This window comes from Centruroides sculpturatus, unplaced genomic scaffold (genome assembly GCF_000671375.1).
Source record: "Centruroides sculpturatus isolate CEXI.00-Female unplaced genomic scaffold, Cexi_2.0 scaffold572, whole genome shotgun sequence".
NCBI classification, from domain to species: domain Eukaryota; kingdom Metazoa; phylum Arthropoda; class Arachnida; order Scorpiones; family Buthidae; genus Centruroides; species Centruroides sculpturatus.
Genome location: NW_019386150.1, coordinates 142,506 through 165,361, shown reverse-complemented (window position 1 = coordinate 165,361; position 22,856 = coordinate 142,506). Strand labels below are relative to the sequence as shown.

Below are 22,856 nucleotides of genomic sequence, written 5' to 3'. Positions count from 1 at the left end.
ATTTAATTTCTGAATCTTATAATTTGAATTAATCAAATTACAATAATTAAAATGTAAAATAGAAGATTTGAAGAGAAATTTGATTCAAAATATATCTAAGAAGTTTTATCTTTTTAAAATATTCAGTTTTTAGTATAAATAAACTTTATTTATTTATTTATTTATAATTTTTAAAAATAAATAATGGTAACTTTGCATTAATTATTCTAATAAAACTTATTAAAATTGTTTTTAAAATAAAGTTTCATGATAATACTTATTGTATATTTTTTAGTCTTTTGAAAAAGTTCTTGTGCAAAATATTCAGTTTGGTTTATCACCCAGTTTAACAGAGGCAATTAAAAGCATTAGTAGGCAAGTACTTATTATTTTATTCTTCATTAGTGGTGGCTTGTAAAGCTTTCTTATAGAAGGACTTATTATTATACAGTAAAACATGTGAAAAACAGAATTACACAGAACTGTATAAATAGGCTGACCATATGTCTTGTTTTATTATTTATCTTGTCATTTTAGTAAAAATCTCAATTTTGTTTCATTTTTATAAATACTTTAAAATATATTTAAATGTTGGCCAGTCAAAATCTGTAAACAAGTTTATATCAATGTATCTATTAGATATTTCTTGTGTATTCCTACAAAGGCAAGTACAATGGAACCTCGGTATACGACCTTAATCCATTCCTGATGTTTAGACTTATACCGAATAGGATGTATACCCAACCAACCTTTCCCATAAGAAGTAATGTAAAAATGATTAATCCGTTCTCATGTTAAAAAAAAAATGGCTGGCTTGAAACACCTCACTTTCCTGGCNTTCAGATTGATTTTCTTTAATTTATTGCATTTTGATTTTTTGAAGTTTTATTTTACTATTATTTAATTTCAATATTATAGTAATAGCTTTTTAATGAAGAAATTTAAATTTTAAAACTTATATTTTGATGATAGATGGAGATTAGTGCAAGCATCTTTACCATATGTTATGCATTGTTGTGCTGCTCTGTTATATCAAAGAAAAGATAGATGTTTAGATAAATTGGGAGCAGCTGAAACGAAACTTCTATATACTCTGCATTGGATATTGCTAGATGCAGCTGATGAATGTGCTGATTCAGAAGCTAATGGATATAGTTCCTTACAAACATATTTATTTCCTATATCTGTTATTCAGGTTTGTTTTTAGTTTTAAATTTTGATGTGATATTCTTATCTTATTTTTGTATTAAAAACAGAATATGATTTTTAAACAAATATCGTCATGTGCATGTCAATACAATGTAGATATACTCATGAAGTTATTTTATACAGGGTTCCTACATACCTGGAAAGTAAGGAAAGTCAGGGAGTTTCATTAGTGTTTGGAAAAAGTCATGAAAAGTCAGGAAAATTGTCAAAAAGTCAGAGAATTTGTCTCAGCTGCCTTGTTGATATTTTGCTGACAATATGCTTGACTAAGTGTAGCTGTCTGCATAAAGCAAGAGATAATGTGATACAATACAACTTATGAAAAGGATTGCAGGATATTTTCAGGACACAAAATTTCCCCAAAAATTTACAAATTACAAAAAATAATAAATAATTTTAATTTAAATGGTATTATTTATCATTTTAATCATTTTGATTGCACAATAAAACAATTTCTGATTTTTTTCCAGTTTATTAATATTTTATAATGTTCAGCAAATTTATTAAGAGATAAATTTAATAAATATATACTTTTATACTTTTGTACATACAGGATTTGTTAATGAATAATAAATAATTAATTTCTTTTTTTCTTTTTCAATCTCTTCAAATTCACACAGATTTATGGTTGTGGATTAATAACAGGATAAACTACTTTAATTTAATTAAACATTTTATTTTTAGTTTTAATAATTTGACAATTATAAAAAATATATAACTGTTAATTAGAAAAAAATAACTAATTAAACAGTTGGAGAAACAATAGCATACATGCAGTGGTGATATTCAGTGGGTTCGCACAGGTTCGGCCGAACCTGTTGTTAACATTTTCAAAGTTTTCCGAACCCATTGTTAATTAAACACACATAACATTTCCCAGTGGTTTTGTTTCTTTTAAAAAATATATTAAAATATACGTATTATACTCTGTAACACTACTAAACTAGAGCCTTATACCGTGTTCGCCTAGTGCAACCTCCATCAACTGTTTCAATCTCAACTAAAACGAGGTTCAATCATGATCGACTCGAGAGAGTTCTCGAAACTAGATCCAGTCATAAGAGAGATCCTACAATCCCACGCGCATGAGAAAATACAAGATGGCTGCAGAACACGTGTCGGGCTATCAACAGCGAAATAAGAAAGATATTGTTTTTCGAGAGACGATGACATCTGTCTATTATTATAATAATACCTAACGATAAAATAAATGATTTAGAAAAGTTTTTCTTGTTTAACTGCTTTCCCTATGACTTTTTCTGATTAAAAAAAAGCCAATTTTTATGTTTATAAAATATTTTGAATGAAAAATATTAAAATATGTACAAAATAAACCATTTTGAACACACTTTTTTATTATTTATCAAAAAAAGATAGTTCTGGCATAAACAATGTTAAATTTTAACTGACTTAATTTTGCAAACGCATCTTTTTTATTTATATGGATATCTTAAGGTCAATTTTTGCGCTAATGTTGCTAATGCACCATTTGAGCGAAAAAAAAAATTGTTAAGGAAAAATTTTCTGTTAGTGAACCCTTTGTTAAATATTTCGAATATCACCACTGCATACATGCACAGTAAATGCTGTTTTATTTTGTCAATGTGCCATACTGTAAGGGACATGGGGGAGTCAGGGAATTTGTACACAGTTGATCAGGGAAAGTCAGGAAAAGTTATGGAATTTGAAACAAAAATTTGAGTAGGAACCCTGTATTATACTAATTCTTGTTTATGAAATAACAATTAAAAACTTCAAAAATAATTGGATAGCTTGAAAATAAAAGTTATAATTACATATTCAGTTTTATTTTAAAGTAATTTTTAAAAAATCATTCTTTTCATTATTTTCAAATAGTGATGAATAGACATCTATCTATAAATACTGAAATCAATTAAAATAATCCTTAGCCTTTATACAGAATCTATAATATATACCACTAAATAGAATTGTTAAAAATAATGCAAAATTAAAGCAAGACTAAATTTCAGTTTTTATAATTACTGAATTGCTGCTTTATTGAAGAGCTAAATTAAAATGTAAATGATAACTCTTAGGTTTAAATTTATTCCAAAATTTATTTTCAATTATTCTTCACTAAATAAACACTCTTGTTGAGGCCAGGAAGCTCAAAAGTATTTAGAACTTGTTAATTTTAAAATAGTTCTCCAATAAGGCAGGAATTAACTAATTCACAGAATTAATTGTCATTTTCCATGAAGTTTATAGAAACTTCAAGGAAAAAACCAAAATTGATTCATATTTAGGAGGTATTATTATGATTATATTAGATTATGTGATTTTTTCAGTGATTTTGTTATTTATATATGGAAACCATTGTTATATAATGGTTCCATCTCCACATCCGGAAACCATTATTGTATGGTAAGGATACAAAATGTGAGGTTTGTAGAAAAGCTTTTCTAAGAATATTTCCGAACCTTTCTCACACAAGGAAAAATGGGTTGAGGTGATGGGTATAAGTTAATAGAACTAAGTGGGATGGTGGTTTGAAAAAGTTTGGGGATCACTGGTCTAAACTGATCACATTCAATTTTGTGTATTTCTGCATTGCAGTTTTATTCAAATAACATTCATTATTTTAAAATTTTTTAGTTGTATTCCTGTGCCAAATTTCTGGCTGCACTATTGTTCTACATAAAAGACACTGTTTATCAAATGGATATTTTATTGGGTTTATTTTTCATACTTTAAGATATACAAAAAATATTCATTTTATATTTATATTATATTCAGTTTAAATATAAACTTTTATGAAATTTTTAAAAAATTTTTAAAAGTTTAAAATTAGTGGTTAATAATCATCCAATCATCAGCCAAATTAATTTCTGCTTGATTAATTTGGCTGAAGTTGGATGATTATTAGAACATTGAGTTCTTGGAATGTTTATATAAATTAGTGCTTAGTTTTATTCTTTTGACTTGTTTTTGTTTTTAATTCTATAACTTCAAATGTTCATTGGAACAAATTTTAAAACTGAAGATGGCTTAAATAAAGCTGAAAATGTTTTTTGTAAATAAAATGGTTGGTTACATTGTAATAAAAACTGTCAAACTGTTTTACAGTAGAACCTCGATTATCCACCCTAATTGGGGACTGGGGTTGGTCGGATAATTGAAAAGTCGGATAACCGAAAAGTATGAAAAAATCCATTATTAGTGTAGTATATTATTATATCCCATGTAATTAGTATATTAGTATATCGCTATTAACCTACTTTGCGTTGAATTTTCATCGATGTTAAGCCTAACAAAAATTTTTTAAAATAATAATCGTCGCTATTGTATCGTTAAAAATTAGAAAATTAAGCTTCATTTAAATACTGGCTCCCTTTCATGGTCGAATGAGTGTTGCCAGCTAAAACACGTAAAAATAATATTAAAGTAGCCAAGACATAGCCAAATATTGAGCGCCACATCACTAGCGGACATTTGAAATTTGCCGACTAGGACGGTCGGTTAACCGAGGGGTCGGTTGATCGGGGGTCGGATAATCGAGGTTCTACTGTATTATGATGATGCCAAGATTTGTGGATTTCAAATATAATTATAAAATCTACAATTTTCTCTTGATTTGTTTTAATTTCAAAAAGTTTGAAAAGTTATTTTATAACATCAAAAATTATTTATTAGAACTACAGTACTTCAAATAGAATTATGGGTGTTGTTATTCGTTAAGTGCTACCAACTTGTGATCAAATAAACATTGACTAAAATTGGTCCCAATGATAATGGGACTTTACCAGAGCTTTTTGGATTCCTAAATTTATGCTGATAAGATATAGCATTTTTTGTTATGTTATCATATCTATTATTGTCATAAATAGTTGAAGAATTACAGAGGTAGAAATATTTAGGTGTCTTTTATTCTTATATCTTTTGTATCCTAAATACATAACAAAATAATTTTATTATACACAGTTAAAAAAATTCAGTATCATGTTAAACGTAAAATGTAATTTAAAATTTTTTAAAGATAGTTTCATCATATTTAGTTTATATCTGTTAAAATTATCAAACAAGTTACTTTTGATAATACAATACTTATCATGTTAGTTTTACATACATACATACATATCCTCAAGCTCACAATCCAAAAAGGAGTGAGCAGCAGGCAAAAGGAGACTACTATTTTACAAAGTATTCATTTATCAACTTTCTCCACACCTTTCTGTCCAGACACATTTCATTTGCTTCAGACACGCTCATGACTCTTCTAGCACATTTCCTCACATTCTCTTTCCGACTCAACACCTTATGTTCTTTCAGATACTCATCCATTTGTCATTTGTTCCATCCAAGATTTTCTCAGCCTTCCCATCTACCCTTGTTTGAATTAAACTTTTTTGTTCAAGCCTGAAAGTCAGTGAAGCTGACCGAAAATGTTCATTATTGTAGCAAAATAAGCTGCATCTTAAAGGTTTTTTGGAGTATTTTTGATGTACACTGTACGTTTGCATTACAATATGAAATTATTAAAATGTGATTATGTTTAATATAATAGTTTGATAGACTTATGCTTTATTTATTTATTTATTTATTTATTTAAAAGAATGTTTTACAATATAGTCTCTCATTTCAGGTATTTATTTATTTATTTGCACCACTGACTGAATTTATGAAGTATTCAGAATTTATGACAAGTTTTCGCCTAGAAAATGGATTAAAAATTTGGCAGCCTCTATGGGAATTCCAACATCCTAATGTTCCTTGTTTCACATCTCTAGTCTGTCCTAAAAGACATTTCTTTAAGCCTGCTGAAGATCATTTTATACCTACTTCATTTGGAAATGTATTTTTAGGTGCTGGAGGTAAAATTATGCAATAAAATATTTACAATATTAATATTTAAGAAAATCAATATATCTATTTTGTTTATTTCATTTTAAGATATTGATTTAAATAAGAGTAATGGTTTTCCAGCTCCTAAAACTGCTACAAGCACACCTTCTCAGGTTTAGTAAACTTCTTTAATTAAGTTTGATTATCATTTAATTAAATAATATTTTAATTTTATTTTTATTATATAGGAAGATGACATTAAATGTAATAAAACATCAAAATCAACTGAATCTTTTAGACCAGAAAAAAAGAATAAAAGTTTTATTTCATCTGATGTTTGTATGGCAACGTATCTTGATGTTGCAGTTTTACGCTGTTTGTTTATTTCACAATGGCTAGAAGAAGGTGTTCATTGGGCTTTACAATATTTATATAACAGGTCAGTTATTTTAAGTAATTTCATAACAGTTTTTCAAATAACATATTTTCGTAAATATTTATGTAGATTTCAAAGTATTGCTGAAAAAAGAGCTGAAGAAATTAAACCAAGAAAACGAAGTAATTCTCTTCCCATTCCAAAAATTGAAATTACATTTTATCAATCACCTGAACACACTGCTCGGGACTGTATCACATCTGTGGAAAATACAGAGCTCTTTACTTTAGATTCTTCTTATTTTCCAAGTCATCATACAAGTTTACAAGAACTTTGTCATTTTAGTGGATTACCAGAAAAACCAAAGCAAAAAAGAAATAAAATTGGTGATTTTAGATCATTTGTTGAGGAAAAACTTCGATTATCCGAACGTGTATTAGATAAAATAGTTAAAGATGAACCAAGTCCTACTTTTTTAATTGAAGATAATGAACAGAATCGAGTATCCATTATTAAAGATTCAATATCTATAAATATTGAAATGAAAGATTCTTTATCATTGTCAGAATTATGTCCTCCAAGACCTCAGTCTGCATTAGGATTATTACAACATAAAAGTGAAAAAACTGATGATGTGGCGCTTCCAATCAAAACTGAAATGATAAGAGGGAAAAGTCTCCCAAGTTTGCATATATCTGAAGAAAAACGTTTTAATTTACCAGAATCATTTAAAACAGCATTAAGAGAGAGCAAAAAAGTGCCTGCTTTTCATACTCATAGTGTACCAAATCCTATTATAACCGTAACTGAACATTCTCCTGTTGCTTCTGTTCAGTTTTTTCTCAATCAAGTAAGACAGTTTAAAAATTGAAATAATTAATTTTAATAATATTTAATAAGCTTACATAATTATAAAAAATTATTCAGTATTTCAAAATTAAGTTTTTAATTCATAAACTACTTTAGTTACTACTCATTTACAAATAAATTAAAAAGAATAAAATTTAAATTATTTTGTATAATCTTTATTTCTTATTACATAATGTAACATAATTTTTATTGATATATTTAAAGAAAATATTTTTGTTTTTTCATTCAACAAAATTAAACATTGTTTTAGTAATATTATTAAAATATATCTAAAAATTATATTTATATATATTTATTCAGGAATCTGTAGAGAGTCCAAGAGAGGACAGTCCCCCTGTATCAACAATTATTCCTATTTGCCGTCAGCTTTCAATAACTAGAAGTCAGACAGATTCTAATATTGCATATAATTTTGATATGGCATATGAAGCTGCAGGTTCTACATATTATATAACAAAAGATGGAGAAATTGATTTAGAAGTTGCACTTATGGTAAGTTTTAATTATTATGTTTTAAAATTACAAAATTTTAAATTTTTAAATACTTTTGTAGGCTGTTTATGAGGTTTCTATGAGAGAGAATTGTTGTTCTTTACGTGTTTGTGAAGTTATCTTAAATCTTTTGGAAATATTTTTGAAACTTGGTATTTTACCCATTCAAACTGGAAATAAGGAGCAAGAAAAAGATCTTTCATCAGTTGATACTGGTAGTTTTATTGGCAATACACCTATTGATGGTGTACCTAAAGTTGATAAGGTTACCAGAACATCTACTAAAGAAAAACAAGAAAAAACATCATTTTATTTATTGTTAGATATATTAATGAGGTAAGTAAATTTTCACAAATTAATTAAAATGTTATAATGAAATGTTATAAAAAAATTGTTTTTTTAGAATATCTAAGCATTTGGGTTGTCCTCATGGATGTGGAGAAGGACATCGATCTTCAACTGCTGATGCTTTGCGTTATAGATTATTAAGCATGCTTAATAATTTGCACAATACAGATCAGTCACAGTTTCGAAGATTTTTTCAAGAAATGATAAAAGTTAATGCTTTAACAGAAATTGTTGATGCTCTTCATACATTTTTTGGCTTCTGTTCTGAGCCTGGTGCTACATTATCTCCATTAGGTAAAATATCATTTAAATATAAGAGATAGCAATAAATCATTATTTTAAAATTAAACTATAATGGCTAGTTTAATTGTTACATATATAAACTTTATTTTACAATTTATACTAATTAAAAAATATTATAAAAATGAATGATAATTACATATTTATAATTGTAATTTCTTAATGATTATAATTAATTTCAACATTTAAAAAATAACCAAATTTATTTAAAATTAAGTAACCTTAAATAAGTTACTATATTTTTTCAATTATATAACAATTAATTTGCTTTTTAATAATTTTAAATCTGAATGCACTTTATATTCAATGGCATTTTTTAAATAATGCAGCAAAACTAAGTTGTATTACTATAAAAGTGCAAGGAAACTATATTAAAAGCCTATATAAAAATCTTTTTCTATATTTCATTTTTCAAAAGTAGATGTAACCAATACTTATTATTTTACATTAAAAAGAAATCCAATTAATAAATAATTTAATTAGTATTTAGAATAAATTCTCATTGTAAATACATTCTATTTTGTTCAAAACAATATTTGTAAAATATTGAAAGTAATTGCATACATTTGGATTAAACTAAATTAATGCCAAAAGACAGTTGTATTTATTAATTGTACTAATTTGGTGTTGAATGTGTTTATTGGTTTTATTAAAAAGAAATCTTCAGAAAATAATTTCTGAAATGCTCAGTTTATATTAAATAATCATTTTAAAATGAAAGAACTTAAAATTTGATTGAAAAAATGATTAAATTCATTTCATAGATTTGATCTGTTAAGAAGAACTTCAGTAACAAACTATTGTTGAGAAAATAATCATTATTAGCAATTCAAATATATTATAAATTGATATACTGGCTGTAATATAATGTAAGTTCTTGTTCATCAGAATCATCTTTCTTAAAATTATTATTAATGAAATATCAAATGGTGGGATTAAAAAATCTCGTGTTTATTGCATTCATTTTAAATGTTAATAATTGATCTTTAATAGCCAATACATTGTTAATTTTGTTAATTACAAATTAATAAAACAATGAATAAAAACACTAAACAGCATCACTTATGTTATAATATATGTGATAATTTTTGCTTGCATTATTTTGCCTTAAATATTGTAAATATATTTACATTATTAAAGGTATTAAAGATATATATGAAACAATGTATATGTTAATTTAATTATTTTTAGGTCAGAAGAGAACCAGTAGTGTTAGTATTCAAGACACTCCCACAACAAGTTCACGAAGTAATTATGGAAATAATTTTCGTTCATCAGTTACTGGTCCTAAGGGAGTGGAAGGAATTGTCTTGGGTTATATTTTTAAGCATTTAGTAACAAGAATGGTTCAGTCTTTAAAAGATTTAAAGTTACAAGAAAATATGGTAAAAATCATTATTATAATAATTTAAATACAGTAAACCCTCAATTTAACAGACTAATTGGGAAAAAGAGGTGTCCACTATTGCTAAAAGTCCATTAAACTAAATGTTTTAAAAACATAAATTAATAACAAGCTTAAAGTGTGCAAGATATGTTAAAATGTTGTTATGATGTATTAGTATGAATAAAATAATATAATGTACATTGAGTAATTTATACTCATAATTCCAACCTTTTAGCATGCTTTATTCACAAACAAAGAAGATTTAAAATTTTTCCTATAGGGCAAATTTTTTTGTCCATTAAATCTGAACTCTATTAAATTGATGGTTTACTGTGATTAAAACATAGATGTAATATTATACAGTCGACCCCCTATAAGATATAGATACGTTCCAATTTATTAGGAATCCAATTTCTTACAAGTCGTTCCAATCACAGCCCGACACGTGTCAGTTTATGGACTACGGCTGATTGAAAGGTTTTCTTCCATAAAATTAATCGATTCTACACTAATCCGACTCAACATTTCCAAAATACGTATATTTTTTCGTAGTTTTATAGGAATCGTAATTATAGGGACTGTAATTATAGGGGGGTCGACTGTATTTCATCTGTATTTTAATATTAGAATCTTATATTAGTTACTTTTCATGAAACTCAATAATTTCTTAATGAAAAATTAAGTTTAACGAATTTGATATCTTAGCATTTATAATAGATGTGATGTAATTATCTAAATCTAATCAAATGTCATTATCTTGAGATTTATTATAAACTTTGAGAAATATTGTCATCAAAATTTATAATGATTAATAGTTAATCATTATAAATTCTGCATGGAAAATATGATCTAGATTTTGTTCTCAATAATAATGGAGTAAATAGTTATGTTTGAGAAAAAAAAATTTATTTTTTTACAAGATGGGAAAGTTTGTGACAATTTATAATTTCATAGAAAACTTATTAGTTACTGATTACTAAACTTATTAATATATAAATATAAATAGGCATGTTGTATGAAAATTAATTTCTCTTCCAAAAGGATTTGAAGAATGTTTTTCATTTACAAGTATAATATATTTCTTTTGCAGCACTTGATAGACATTCCAAATATGTTTTTTGTTTGATTTATGTAATTTTTATTATGCTAATATTATTATTACTTGAAAAAATTTTTGCCAGTTTGAATTGTGCCTGCTTATAATTCAGATGTAAAGCATGTAAAGTATGTTCATGTCCAAAAATAAGCATAATCATTAATTTGGCCTATTTTTTCAAAAATACTGATCAGACAGATTGAAACTAACATACATGCAGAAAAATTGTATTCTTTATGCTACAAAACAATTGAAAAGCAAAAATTTAATATGAATTACATCAAACCATAAGCAATAAGAAAAAGTACNATCCGGATTTTTCCTTATCCGGACGACCTTCATCCCCAATTAGTCCGGATAATCGAGGTTCTACTGTACTGAGTTTTGTTGTTAGTGTCACATTGATAACAAATTTCAGCCCAGGAATATATACCAAACATAGACTCATACATTCATAAACATGAGTCTGTATATGTACTGTATATATGTATATTGCCAGCTAGATGGCTGAGTCATTTTAGGAGTAATAACAATATAATATGGTCCTTTGGGATACAACTCCTGTCATAAAAAATATACAGGGTGAGTATAATTAAAGTTCCACTTTGAAATGGCCATAAAATGAAAACTACTGGACAGAATGTTATCAAACTTGGTAATAGCGTACAGGATGTCATGGGATTTTATTTCCCGAGAAAAAAATTCAAAAACTCGCCATCAACGAGAAATGGTGCTATCTGCAATATTGTTAAACGAAATAAGACATGCAGACATTGTTGAAAATGTTTTTAATCAGTTTTAAAACAAAACTGTTTGTGGGGTTACACAAAATCACAATGGCTTATGGCAGGAAGAAAGTGATATGCTAAGAGCTACTGTTGAGAACACAGTAATGCAATGTAACTTGCTTATCAAAAATGGTGGACGCCACATTGAACATGCTCTGTAACGAGTTTTAAAACTGATTAAAAACATTTTCAACAATGTCTACATGTCTTATTTTGTTTAACAATATTGCAGACAGCACCATTTCTCGTTGATGGTGAGTTTTTGAATTTTTTCACGGGAAATAAAATCCCATGACGTCTTTTATGCTATTAGCAAGTTTGATAACATTCTGTCCGGTAGTTTTCATTTTATGGCCATTTCAAAGTAGAACTCTAATTATAATCACCCTGTGCATAATCTGCATCTTAACTATAATAAATATATGGACACTTAAATTTTAAATTTAAAAAGCACTCTTTCAAAGGAAGTGAAATTAACATCTAATTCAAAAATTAATTGGCCATTGCTTACTTAATCATTTATATCTTTGAAATTGTTTTTCTTATTAATGCATTCATTTATTATCTTTCATAGTTTTACCATAATCTCAGATATATTTATTTTCACATTATTAATAACATGCAGATGTTATATTTTGTTAACTCTTTATAATATACCATATTTCTTCAATTCTAAGATGTCATTAATTGTAAGACACCTTAACTTTAGTATCACCAAAAAAATCTTTGATTCTAAAGAAATATAAAATAAAATGCTAAAATGTATCTAACAAATGTTTTTATTACAATAGAATTGAATTTACTAACAAAAATTAGTAGACCTACTTATTTATCAGTAGGTACGTTTATCATCACTTCCTCCTGAATCAACATCAGAGTCTATTTCACATTCAGAGTAAGATTCTTCTGAACCATCTTTTTCTTCATTATCCCATAATATATCCATTGAGAGCATTAGTGATGCAACAGTTTTTAAATAAGTGCTGCACTATTTCTGGGATTAGTTTCCAGCTGAAGATATCCATTCTGCCAATTTTGATGCATGCACTTTCTTAAATTTTCTGGGTGTCAGAGGAAGATTGTCAGGTCTGGGCCTACTTTGTAAACAGTTCTATGATGTCAACATAGATTCCATGTACTCCAGCCTCTCCTTTGTTCCAAATCAGACTCCCACATGTAGTACATTGTACCAAATCTGACACTTCATATTTGGGGAGTGCAGGAAAATTTAAAAATTGTAAGATGGCATTAATTCCATGATGTACTCCATTTTTGTAGATGTTTATATTGGGAAGCGAGCACATCTTAGAAACAAAGAAATATGGTAATTAGAAATTCTTATTAATTTTTGCAATTAAAGAAACTTTAAATTATTTTTAAAGGCTTTATACTGTGACATTCGTCAGTTTGTAAGTTTTGTTCGAGATAATCATGGAAGTACTTTTCGCAGAGTTGCTTTGAGTGCTCTTTTAGATACTGCTGTCCAGAGAAAAAAAAATAAAAGCACTGTTCCAGTAACAAGAATTGTGAGGTGTTATGCTTTTTTAGGATTTTAATAATACATTCATTTTGATATATAAGTCAAAGATCAACTCACTCAATCAAATTTCTGAATTTTATAGACACATGAAATCTATAGATCAAGAAGAATATAAAGAACCACTTCATTCACCCACTGTTTTTATTGTTGATGAAACTGTTACTGAAAAGACAAGTAGGAAATCATTTTTTCGAAAAAAAGGAGTAAGAAAGGTTCCCAGTGCTCAGGTAAAAAAAAAGTAATATTGCATAAATATTTTAATAATAATTTAAAATAATTTTAAGATTTGACTTTTATTTTGAACAAAAATTTAGAGTATTCCAGATGAAAGAGATGATGTTTCTCCAAATCCCACATCAGGTCAGACAACACCATCTCTTCGTTATCATCATATAGTGACACCTAGATTAAGTGTCTCTGATGAAGATAATTTAACCGTAACTCCTAAAAATAAAAGTGGTCATTTTCAATTTGGTATTTAACTTATTTCTCCATTATTAAAATATAAAAATCTTTTTTCATGTATTTATTTCATAAATGTAAAATTTATACTAAAATTTCAATATATAAATTTTCATCTAATAAACTTCAAGAATAAAATAAATTATGTTTAAAATTAATGTAATTTGATTCAAAAATATTTTAAATTATACATAAGGTATATTTTAAATAGGCAATTGGTTCAAAACTGATCATTTAAAACAAGATCATAGTGAAGATGATGTCAGTATTTCTCCTGTTCCTCCTGAAAGCTATCCAGGAAGTGAAAGATTAACTAGAAGGGCAAGTCTTTTAAGTCATGGAACAAAATTGGGCCATCGATCTTCTAGTCATATGAGTCTTACCCTTCTAAGAGCTAGGAAAAGAGTTGAAGATCATTTAAATAAGATAGGATTTGCAAGAAACAAAAATAAACAGAACAGTTTTGAAGAACCCCTGGGTATGAATTATTATTGTATTATTAAAATAGATTGTAAAATTTAATTGAGCATTTTTAATCACATTTTAATATTATGAATTTTCTAAAGTGAAGAAGTAAATAGAAAAATAGATTATATAGGAGTATTAGGTATAGATTTTATATAAATATATTGTCTAATTTAATATTAAATCATATATGAAACAGCCATTGCTTTATAGTGCAAATTCATGGTTACAATTTAAAATTGGCATTTAACCCACTCAATTATACACCTGCACCCCTTTCAAACTATTTTTTAAATATAGATAACCCATGGGTTATACAAAAGAAAATACAGTACTTATGTCCATAAAGGCTGGCTATCAAATGCTTTTAGAAAATTGTATTTCAAATTTGTTTCATTTACAGGGTGAATGAAAAGCTACTTTAACACCCTTATAAAATTGAACGAGTTGAGTAGTTAAATTAATCTCTTCAAAACTTTTTACAGATTAAAGTTAACAAAGAAAACAAACCATCATTGCATTTCTCTCAAAATTCTAGCTTCATTTCATGTATCACATGACCCCATTTTCATTTAAAAATTTTGAAATGAATTTAATATGACAGCTATCTGATTGACACACACAAAGATGGTTACTCCTAGCAATAGTGTATTCAAGATTTTGAGAATATGGATACTGCTTAAGATAGATTTGGGGAAGACCAAGGTATATGTCTTGTGTCATTTTTCAGAGAATGTTACTCAATTACCTAAGAATTATAGAACTAAATATATTCGATTGACTGAATTATTCGTTATGAAAGGAATTTAAGCCTTCTGATAATGCATTTTTAATGTTTATCACAAATAAATGATTGAACTTTTAGAAAATTGAATAAAAATAATATAAGATTTACAATGAAATCTTCTTGACAAAATTAATGTTGATATGAAACCAAAATGATAATTACACTTGATGCCAAATTTTAAAAAGAAATAAAAATCACACTGTCTTTCAGTATTACATTAGTTTAATTTAAAGAAAATAGACATGCAAGTACTTTTAACATTGTATTAATTTCATCCAACACAATGTGTTAAAAGACAGTGTGTTTTTTTTTATTGCTTTTAATGTAGATATGACATAACATTAACAATTTATATTTTAGTATGAAATTAAATGTAATTAACAACAAAATTTAATTATATATGACAAAATATATATAAAATTTATTCTCATAAATTATACATATAAATTCACATATTTTTGATATTTCTTATAGACTTAAGTCGCCGAAATTCTTGTGATTTAGAACATTCATTACGAGAAGGAGAATTCTTTGTCATTAAGGAAAGCAAATTAGTTAATAGTATTCTTATAAGAAATGGAATGCTCAGATTTTCATTTCTATTAGAAACTTGCCAACCTGGATCTTTACCAGATCCACCACTGTTAGCTGCATTACTTGACTTGGTTTGTATGTTTTTGAAATATGAATTTTTGATTATTTAATTATTAATAAATTGAAAATGAATTACTTAAATTTATCAGAAAGCACCAGTGATTAGTCGTGCAGCACTCTATATAGAATGTGCAAACTTTGTTCACATGTGTAATAAAGGTCATTGGCCAAGTTGGATGAAATTAAATTTACCAATGTTTCGACCTTCTGGTCCACTTACTAACAGAGGCACACCTTCAGGTCATAAAAGAACTCATATAATACAAAGATCAGCAGGTCGTCTTTTCTATCTGTGGGCTGAAGTATGTTAAGAATTTTTTTTTACTTTACTATATTAATTTATATTGATTAAAAATTTTTTTTGCAATTATCAGAATTAATTAATTAATTGCATGCTTGCTGATTAATTAAATTTCACTTATTTATTAGGCTATTGGTGCTAGATTAGAAGAAATTTTACAAGATGAACAAGAGAACCAAGCTCCATCTGATACTGTTGATGAAAATAAAGGACGTCAGCTTAGGCTAGAGGATGAAGATGAAGAATTTCTTGATGAAGGTTTTAATTATTTCTACATTAATTTTTTCTTTTTTGAAACTTATATATATATAATATTTATAATTTTTATTAGTTACTGTTAACCAAAGTGGAAATGCTTGTCCATTTGCTTTAAAAATGACAGCGTGCCAACTGTTATTAGAAATTACAGCATTCCTGAGAGAAACCTATCAGTATTTACCAAACAAGACCGCTCGCTTTTCATCTCGTGATCGTCACACTTTTGAACCAAGAAGTATAACTGCTAATCGTAGGTGGAGTATGGCATTAAGTAGTTTGGGATTTAGCCAAAATTCTGCCCATAGTCTTGTTTCTTTAGCTGATCAAATGCATCCAAGTAAGAGATTTTTAACAAGTACTAATATTTACTACTGTTTAGAAATTCTTGTTTAAATTTAACCACAAATAATGAACAGCTTTCACTTAATATTTTACTGAATGGATTTGAAAAGCAGTAGCTGCCAAATTTCATCCATTAATATATAAATTAATCTATTTTGTGATGTTCTTCTATATTTTGCTACTACTTTAACTAGGTACAATTAGGTCAATGGCATAACTACGTATGAGTGGGTCCCTGTGCAACATTTCAAAAACATGCTTTCCCATTGAGCTTTCTGTAATTTTTTTGTGATAAAGCCTAATATACATAAAATTATAAAGTGTAAGTAATTTATTCATTTAAAAAATAGTAAACTACATTAGTACACTGTAGACTTACAGTACTTTGTGATGTATATTGGTCACCAAAAATTTTTTCTAGATAATGCAGTAAATATATCCACTGCCTTGAACAAGTCCTTCCAGTTTTCTCACTTCTGAATTTTCTGTAGAAATTAATGCTAAATTATTCAATATCTCTTCAGCCATTGATTTCGTCAAATAGCTTTTTATAATTTTTAATTTAGAGAAGGAATGCTTGGCAGAAGCCATAGAGACAGATATTGTAAGAAATAATAGAAAAGCCATGCAGACATCAAGCAAGCTGAATACAAATGCATGGTTTTCAAACAGAAGTATTTTCACTAATTCTTTCATTATAGTTCTTTTGGTAATGTCTCTCTAAGCAAAACCTAAATGCAAGTAGTTGCATTGGGAATGATGGTGATAGTTGTCTTTGTAACAGACTCCCAAAAATTTTTCTGCAGCTACATACAATTTGTCACCGTAAGTTGAGACCAAGGTTGATGGAAGAATAGCACAAAATATGTCCACCACTGTTTTTCAGATCCTTGAATTGATTTGTAAGTTGTAATATTACTACGTATAAAGTAGCATAGAAAACATCTACTTTAAATCTGCTCACAGTAGAAGTTAAGCTTTGGATTTCACATAATTCATCAAAAAACCAAAAATAAAAAGATATAGATGAAAAATATCTAATACTTTGATATTTTGAAAAAATGTGATAGTTTCAAATATTGCTTGTGAAACTATTGATGTAAGTCTTACTTCTGACAGGAACATTACAATGTATAGTTCTTATGCATTTAAATAATAAATGTTGTAATGTATTAGTCACATTTTACTTCCATTTTTCAAACCTCTTATGAAGAGAAGCACCTTGTATTAAATCATTAAAAATAATATACAAATTACTGGAAAAAAGATTTTTGTATTTAAAAAAATAAATGTGTGATGTAGTCGAACTTCCTATATCAAAATTAGGCCTTAATATTAATATTGCCCAAGTTACATAACAATTGTTGTTCATAGCTACCTGAGAAAGTCTCCCATTACATTTTCTTGAAGGCAACATGACGCTTTCTCGTGATCTATTAACCTCTGAATGGCTGATATCACTAGAGACAGCCGAGAAAAGCCATTCATCGTTAATCCCTCCAATCAAGAAAGTCATAACCAATCCCTTCCAGAATATCATTGACCCAAGAGAAACGAATCCCTCCAAATAATCAAGATCAGTGACTATCTGGATACACTTTATTTTGATATCACCCGACATTGTGCCAGTTGACCTCTATTGGATACTAGTTTTGAACAGATGATCAAGTGAACAAGCTGCATCAATCAACGAGAGCTCTGCTCCATCAAGATATTCACTTCCACCACAATGTATTTATTCAACTCACACCTGTTATGTGAACTCTCTCTCTCTCTCCACAAAAAATCTGGAAATTCTGTATCTTCTCCATTTTTTTTTTTTTTGATTAAATTATTATTAATTGTTAATTGGAGTCTGAGTCACTCTCATATGTTGTCTCTTGATCGGTTGACATTATGAATCTGCCCATCTGCTCATGGAGCCGCTCGTGCGATGTTCATCAGGATATCCTCTTACACCACAAGGTATTTATTCAACTCGCACCCACTATGTGAACTCTCTCTCTCTCAGCCAAAAAATCTGGAAATTCTGTATCTTCTCCATTTTTTTTTTTTTTGATTAAATTATTATTAATTGTTAATTGGAGTCTGAGTCACTTCCATATGCTGTCTCTTGATTGGCTGACATTACAAATCCTGTCCACTTATGGAGCCACTCGCATGACTGTGCAGCGTTTATAACCACCATCTCNTATCTTCTCCCATTTTTTTTTTTTTTGATTAAATTATTATTAATTGTTAATTGGAGTCTGAGTCACTTCCATATGCTGTCTCTTGATTGGCTGACATTACAAATCCTGTCCACTTATGGAGCCACTCGCATGACTGTGCAGCGTTTATAACCACCATCTCGGCTTCCATGTTCCACAAAACACGGTGGTGTCAATCCTGACAGGGCAATAAAGAGGTGCCGACCCTTAGGTCACAAATGTACTGTATCTATTAGAAAAATATAATATTTGTATTTTACTGTAGAAAACAGCAACAAAATAAATAAGAAATTTAAATTCATGCAAAGTTTATATTCTCTGCTTACTCTTTCTATTATTTATATTACTTTGATCATAAAAGGCTACTATATCTGAAGTGTTACACATAACAGCATCCAGTGAAAAAGCAGATTTTTTCTGTTAAAGTTGTTTGGGCTGCTCACTGATACAGTTCTCTCTCTCTTTCAAGCATTCCACTTTTAACATTGGTCAATCATGCAGTATAGAGGGAATAATTCTCTTATATAATAAAACAACTGGCTGGTAGTGTGAAAGGTAAAGGTCCCTTAGCTGCTTTGGGTTCTTGTGCAAATGATAGCTTGCACAAATGGTAGTTATGCCACTGAATCAGATATCTTATACAAAAGAATAAGATAGCTAAGTTTATTTAATCAGTAAAAAGAATTTTTTATTTTCTGATAATTTGAAAAATATTTTACTCGTGGATTAATTGATATTTTCTTTANTTATATATGTGACTAGGCTGTGGATGCGAAGAGAAGGCTGCAAACTTTACAAGAACTTCACGTCAATAGCCTAGATACATATATATATATATATATATATATAATTTATATTACTTTATATCAGTTTTTTTAGAAACTCTGTGATTTTGTTTTGAACTGTTTTAATGGCATATTAAAGTTTTTAGTTGACCTGTTCAGCCAAATTTTTCTACCCTTATATATATTTTTTTTAGGATATAATAATGAATTTGGATTTAAAAAAAGTTTTTTGGCAACATAGCAATAACATTTGTAAAGTTGAGACATTAAAAAGATTTATTTCAATAATACATTTACAAGACATTTTTCAACTTTCTCTGCATCATGGAAAATTAACTTTGGAATATATATATAAAAAAATTATGAAAAATTAGTTCAATATGTTTATGAAATGATAGTAAAGTTTTTATTTAGATATTTTAACAGGAGATTTCAGAAAAAATTATTAAATGAAGGTCATTAAATACACTAATTTTACTCAGTCTGGAAAGTATTAATTCTTAATATTTGTTTATATTTTATTTTTTCAATTTTTACACTTAATGAGTTAACCATAAGATTTTTAATGCTAATAATAACAATGTAAGAAATAACAATAACAATTATTGTTTAATTATTTTTCATAGTTTTACTATTTGATTCTCGTCAGCTGGCCTGACTTACAATTATGAAGGTTTCACCTTTCTCTGGTATACTTGGGCTAACTAATATATAAAAATTTTAAAGAATAATTTATAACCAAGACCATGGAGAATGATTTTGGATCCCAGAACTAGAGGCTCCTGGGCACCCTTTATTCTTTTGTCTGATATGATGGCTCAGTTTATTACATTTTTTTCACTGTTAATGCACTTGAAATTCCTAAATTGATTTTCTAGACTTCTATTAAAACAAGTATTAATGGAAGTCTAGAAAACCAATATGGTAAATCTTTATAATCTAACATATATGGGACAAGAAGAGTGTTAGATTAAGAAGATTGTTGGATTATTGAAAGTTAGTACAGTGGGTGATCAGTCAATGAACATAATTGGTTCCAAGACTTTGTTTGCTATCCGAATTGTTTGTTAACCGATTATTGATTTACCATAGGTTTCTATAGGAATTTGATTAATTCGTTCTAGAGACCCCAAAAAAATAAAAAATATATACTTTCTTACTATGTATATTCATATCTATCTATATATATATATATATAAATGGACATGTGTGTCTCTATATTTCACTTTTCAGCCAAAACTACACATCGCGCATGAATGGTGTTTATATGTGGTAGTAGCCCCAAGTCTCCTTTTGTGCACTATGGTGGTTGCGTCTCAATAGCTATAAGGGTGCAGGAGATATGGGCTTGAAAGTGGTTGAAAGTGGAAGATTTTCTATTTCGATTTTAAAAATTTTCGAATTCAAATTCGAATTGGTTTGATTATAGAACGATTGTAAATGTTCCAGAAAATTGATCAAATTGAAAATAGTTTGTTTGACTGGACATAAAAATTCTCTAATTAGTCTGGAAACGGGGGACCTAATTCTTGCATTCTGTGAAAACGGGTAAGATTGGCTATAATGTAATTATCTTAATCTTCACTATCATTACTTTTTGCCCACAAATAAAAACCCAGCGAAGCGGGTCCTTGCAGCTAGTGTAATAATAAAAATACATATATACACAGTCTTGCATTTTTATTAGTCATGTTTTTTCTGTTTGTGGGGGTTAAAGAATCTGTCCAATGTCAATTGCTTTTTTGTCTTCTTCATGATTTTTCAGAAGTAATTAATAGCATTGTAATTGTAGAGATCCCTAGGCCTATTAACCTCAACCTGATTTGGATGCCATTTTAAGACCATTGTGACATCCTCCCACTTCTTCAAAAGATCTTTAATAGCAGATATCGGCATAAATCTGCATTTTCAGAAGAAAATGTAAAAGAATTGTTTCTGTCCAAAATATAAAAGGCTGGAATTACAAGGGAGAGTTTCAAAGTTTGGAGGAAGACTATCCGATCAGTATATACCGGGTAAATGTTGACGTCTCCCGCACTGCGAAAAGTTTCGAATTGTTGCCTGAAGACAAAGGAAGACCAATTGGTATTCATTATTTTACGTTGCTTCTTCTTGCGTTTGTTCAGTGAAGTGTTCGTTGTCCGATCCTAAAAATCTTTCGTGAAAGTGTTTGTTATCAGATTTGTTCATTAACCAATCACCCACTGTATATTGTATTAATCAAAAATATATGAGCCATTTATTTTGAAAGTGGCCTAAGTTCACTTTGACAAGTTTCAAACTAATATCCAGTATATTATGGAGTAAAATTTTATTAGTTAATAATTACAATAATAAACTATTAAATATAACATAATTTTACAATAAAGAATACTAATGGAATACTAAATGGTAAGTTGGTTAAAAATATGTTGGATGTGTTTTTTGAGAATTGAACCATATAAAATGTTCTATAAAACATCAATTAATGAGGATACAGAATTTAAAATACTGGATTTACTGCTGTGTCTGGAGAGACCAAGAAACTTTAATAATATTGAATTGACACCACTGTACAAAAAACGAATAAAATTGAATATTTTCTATTTATAATATAATACAGTACAACCTCCATTATCCGGACCTCCATTATCTGGATTTTCGATTATCCGGATTTTTCCTTATCCGGACTACCTTCATCCCCAATTAGTCCGGATAATCGAGGTTCTACTGTATATTGTATTGTTTTATTTATTTTAAGGATATTATAACTTTTTCAAGGGGCTTATGCTTTTTCAAAAATTATAAAAATTAATTCATGGTTTTGAAAGTGGCTTAAGTTCATTTATGGCCAAAAAAAAACATGTTATTTTTAAAATAATGTTTATTATACTGATTGGTTAAGTAAATTAAACATTTTTAAAAACACAAAAGCATTATATTACAATGTTATCAGTTACCAATATTTTTAAATAAAACCCTTAAATATCTTGATTTAAAGATAAATAGACTTAGGCCACATTCAAAATAAATGGCTCATATAAAGATCACATGTTAATGTATTTTAGAGTTCTCAAATCAATCATCAATCTTTTTAAAATAATTTTCAATTTGTCTTTTGCTGTTTTGTCATTGTGCATTCTGGCATTGCCAGTAATTAGTGCTGGCAAGTTGGTGGCTTCCCACTGGGGTTTCTCATTTCCCAGTCCTTTGCTTGTCTCAGAATTTCAGAAAAAAGTAAACTGTTTCCCGGTATACCAGGAAATCCCAGGATATAATTAATTATTTTTAAGATATAAAATTAATCTTGGAATCCAATGATATAATTATTTTTCATTTTTTTAAGTAATCTAATACGTTCTGCAACCTCCAAAATGATCTTATTAATAATGTTGTGTAAAATATGTATTAAAAATGCTTGTCCA

General features: G+C 28.0%; 1 protein-coding gene across 1 annotated transcript in view; it reads left to right on the top strand.

Moving 5' to 3' along the window:
* Nucleotides 1–22,856, top strand: part of LOC111613814 (protein unc-80 homolog) — a 74,597-nt gene that overhangs the window by 7,077 nt on the left and 44,664 nt on the right. The window contains exons 4-21 of the mRNA XM_023355163.1: nucleotides 275–354; nucleotides 952–1,174; nucleotides 5,792–6,020; nucleotides 6,100–6,164; nucleotides 6,240–6,430; nucleotides 6,497–7,217; nucleotides 7,538–7,729; nucleotides 7,791–8,065; nucleotides 8,133–8,371; nucleotides 9,569–9,762; nucleotides 13,031–13,179; nucleotides 13,271–13,415; nucleotides 13,503–13,662; nucleotides 13,862–14,128; nucleotides 15,377–15,567; nucleotides 15,646–15,858; nucleotides 15,986–16,115; nucleotides 16,189–16,452. Of these exons, the coding sequence (XP_023210931.1) occupies nucleotides 275–354; nucleotides 952–1,174; nucleotides 5,792–6,020; nucleotides 6,100–6,164; nucleotides 6,240–6,430; nucleotides 6,497–7,217; nucleotides 7,538–7,729; nucleotides 7,791–8,065; nucleotides 8,133–8,371; nucleotides 9,569–9,762; nucleotides 13,031–13,179; nucleotides 13,271–13,415; nucleotides 13,503–13,662; nucleotides 13,862–14,128; nucleotides 15,377–15,567; nucleotides 15,646–15,858; nucleotides 15,986–16,115; nucleotides 16,189–16,452 (3,928 nt within the window). The remainder of the gene's footprint in view (nucleotides 1–274; nucleotides 355–951; nucleotides 1,175–5,791; nucleotides 6,021–6,099; nucleotides 6,165–6,239; nucleotides 6,431–6,496; nucleotides 7,218–7,537; nucleotides 7,730–7,790; nucleotides 8,066–8,132; nucleotides 8,372–9,568; nucleotides 9,763–13,030; nucleotides 13,180–13,270; nucleotides 13,416–13,502; nucleotides 13,663–13,861; nucleotides 14,129–15,376; nucleotides 15,568–15,645; nucleotides 15,859–15,985; nucleotides 16,116–16,188; nucleotides 16,453–22,856) is intronic.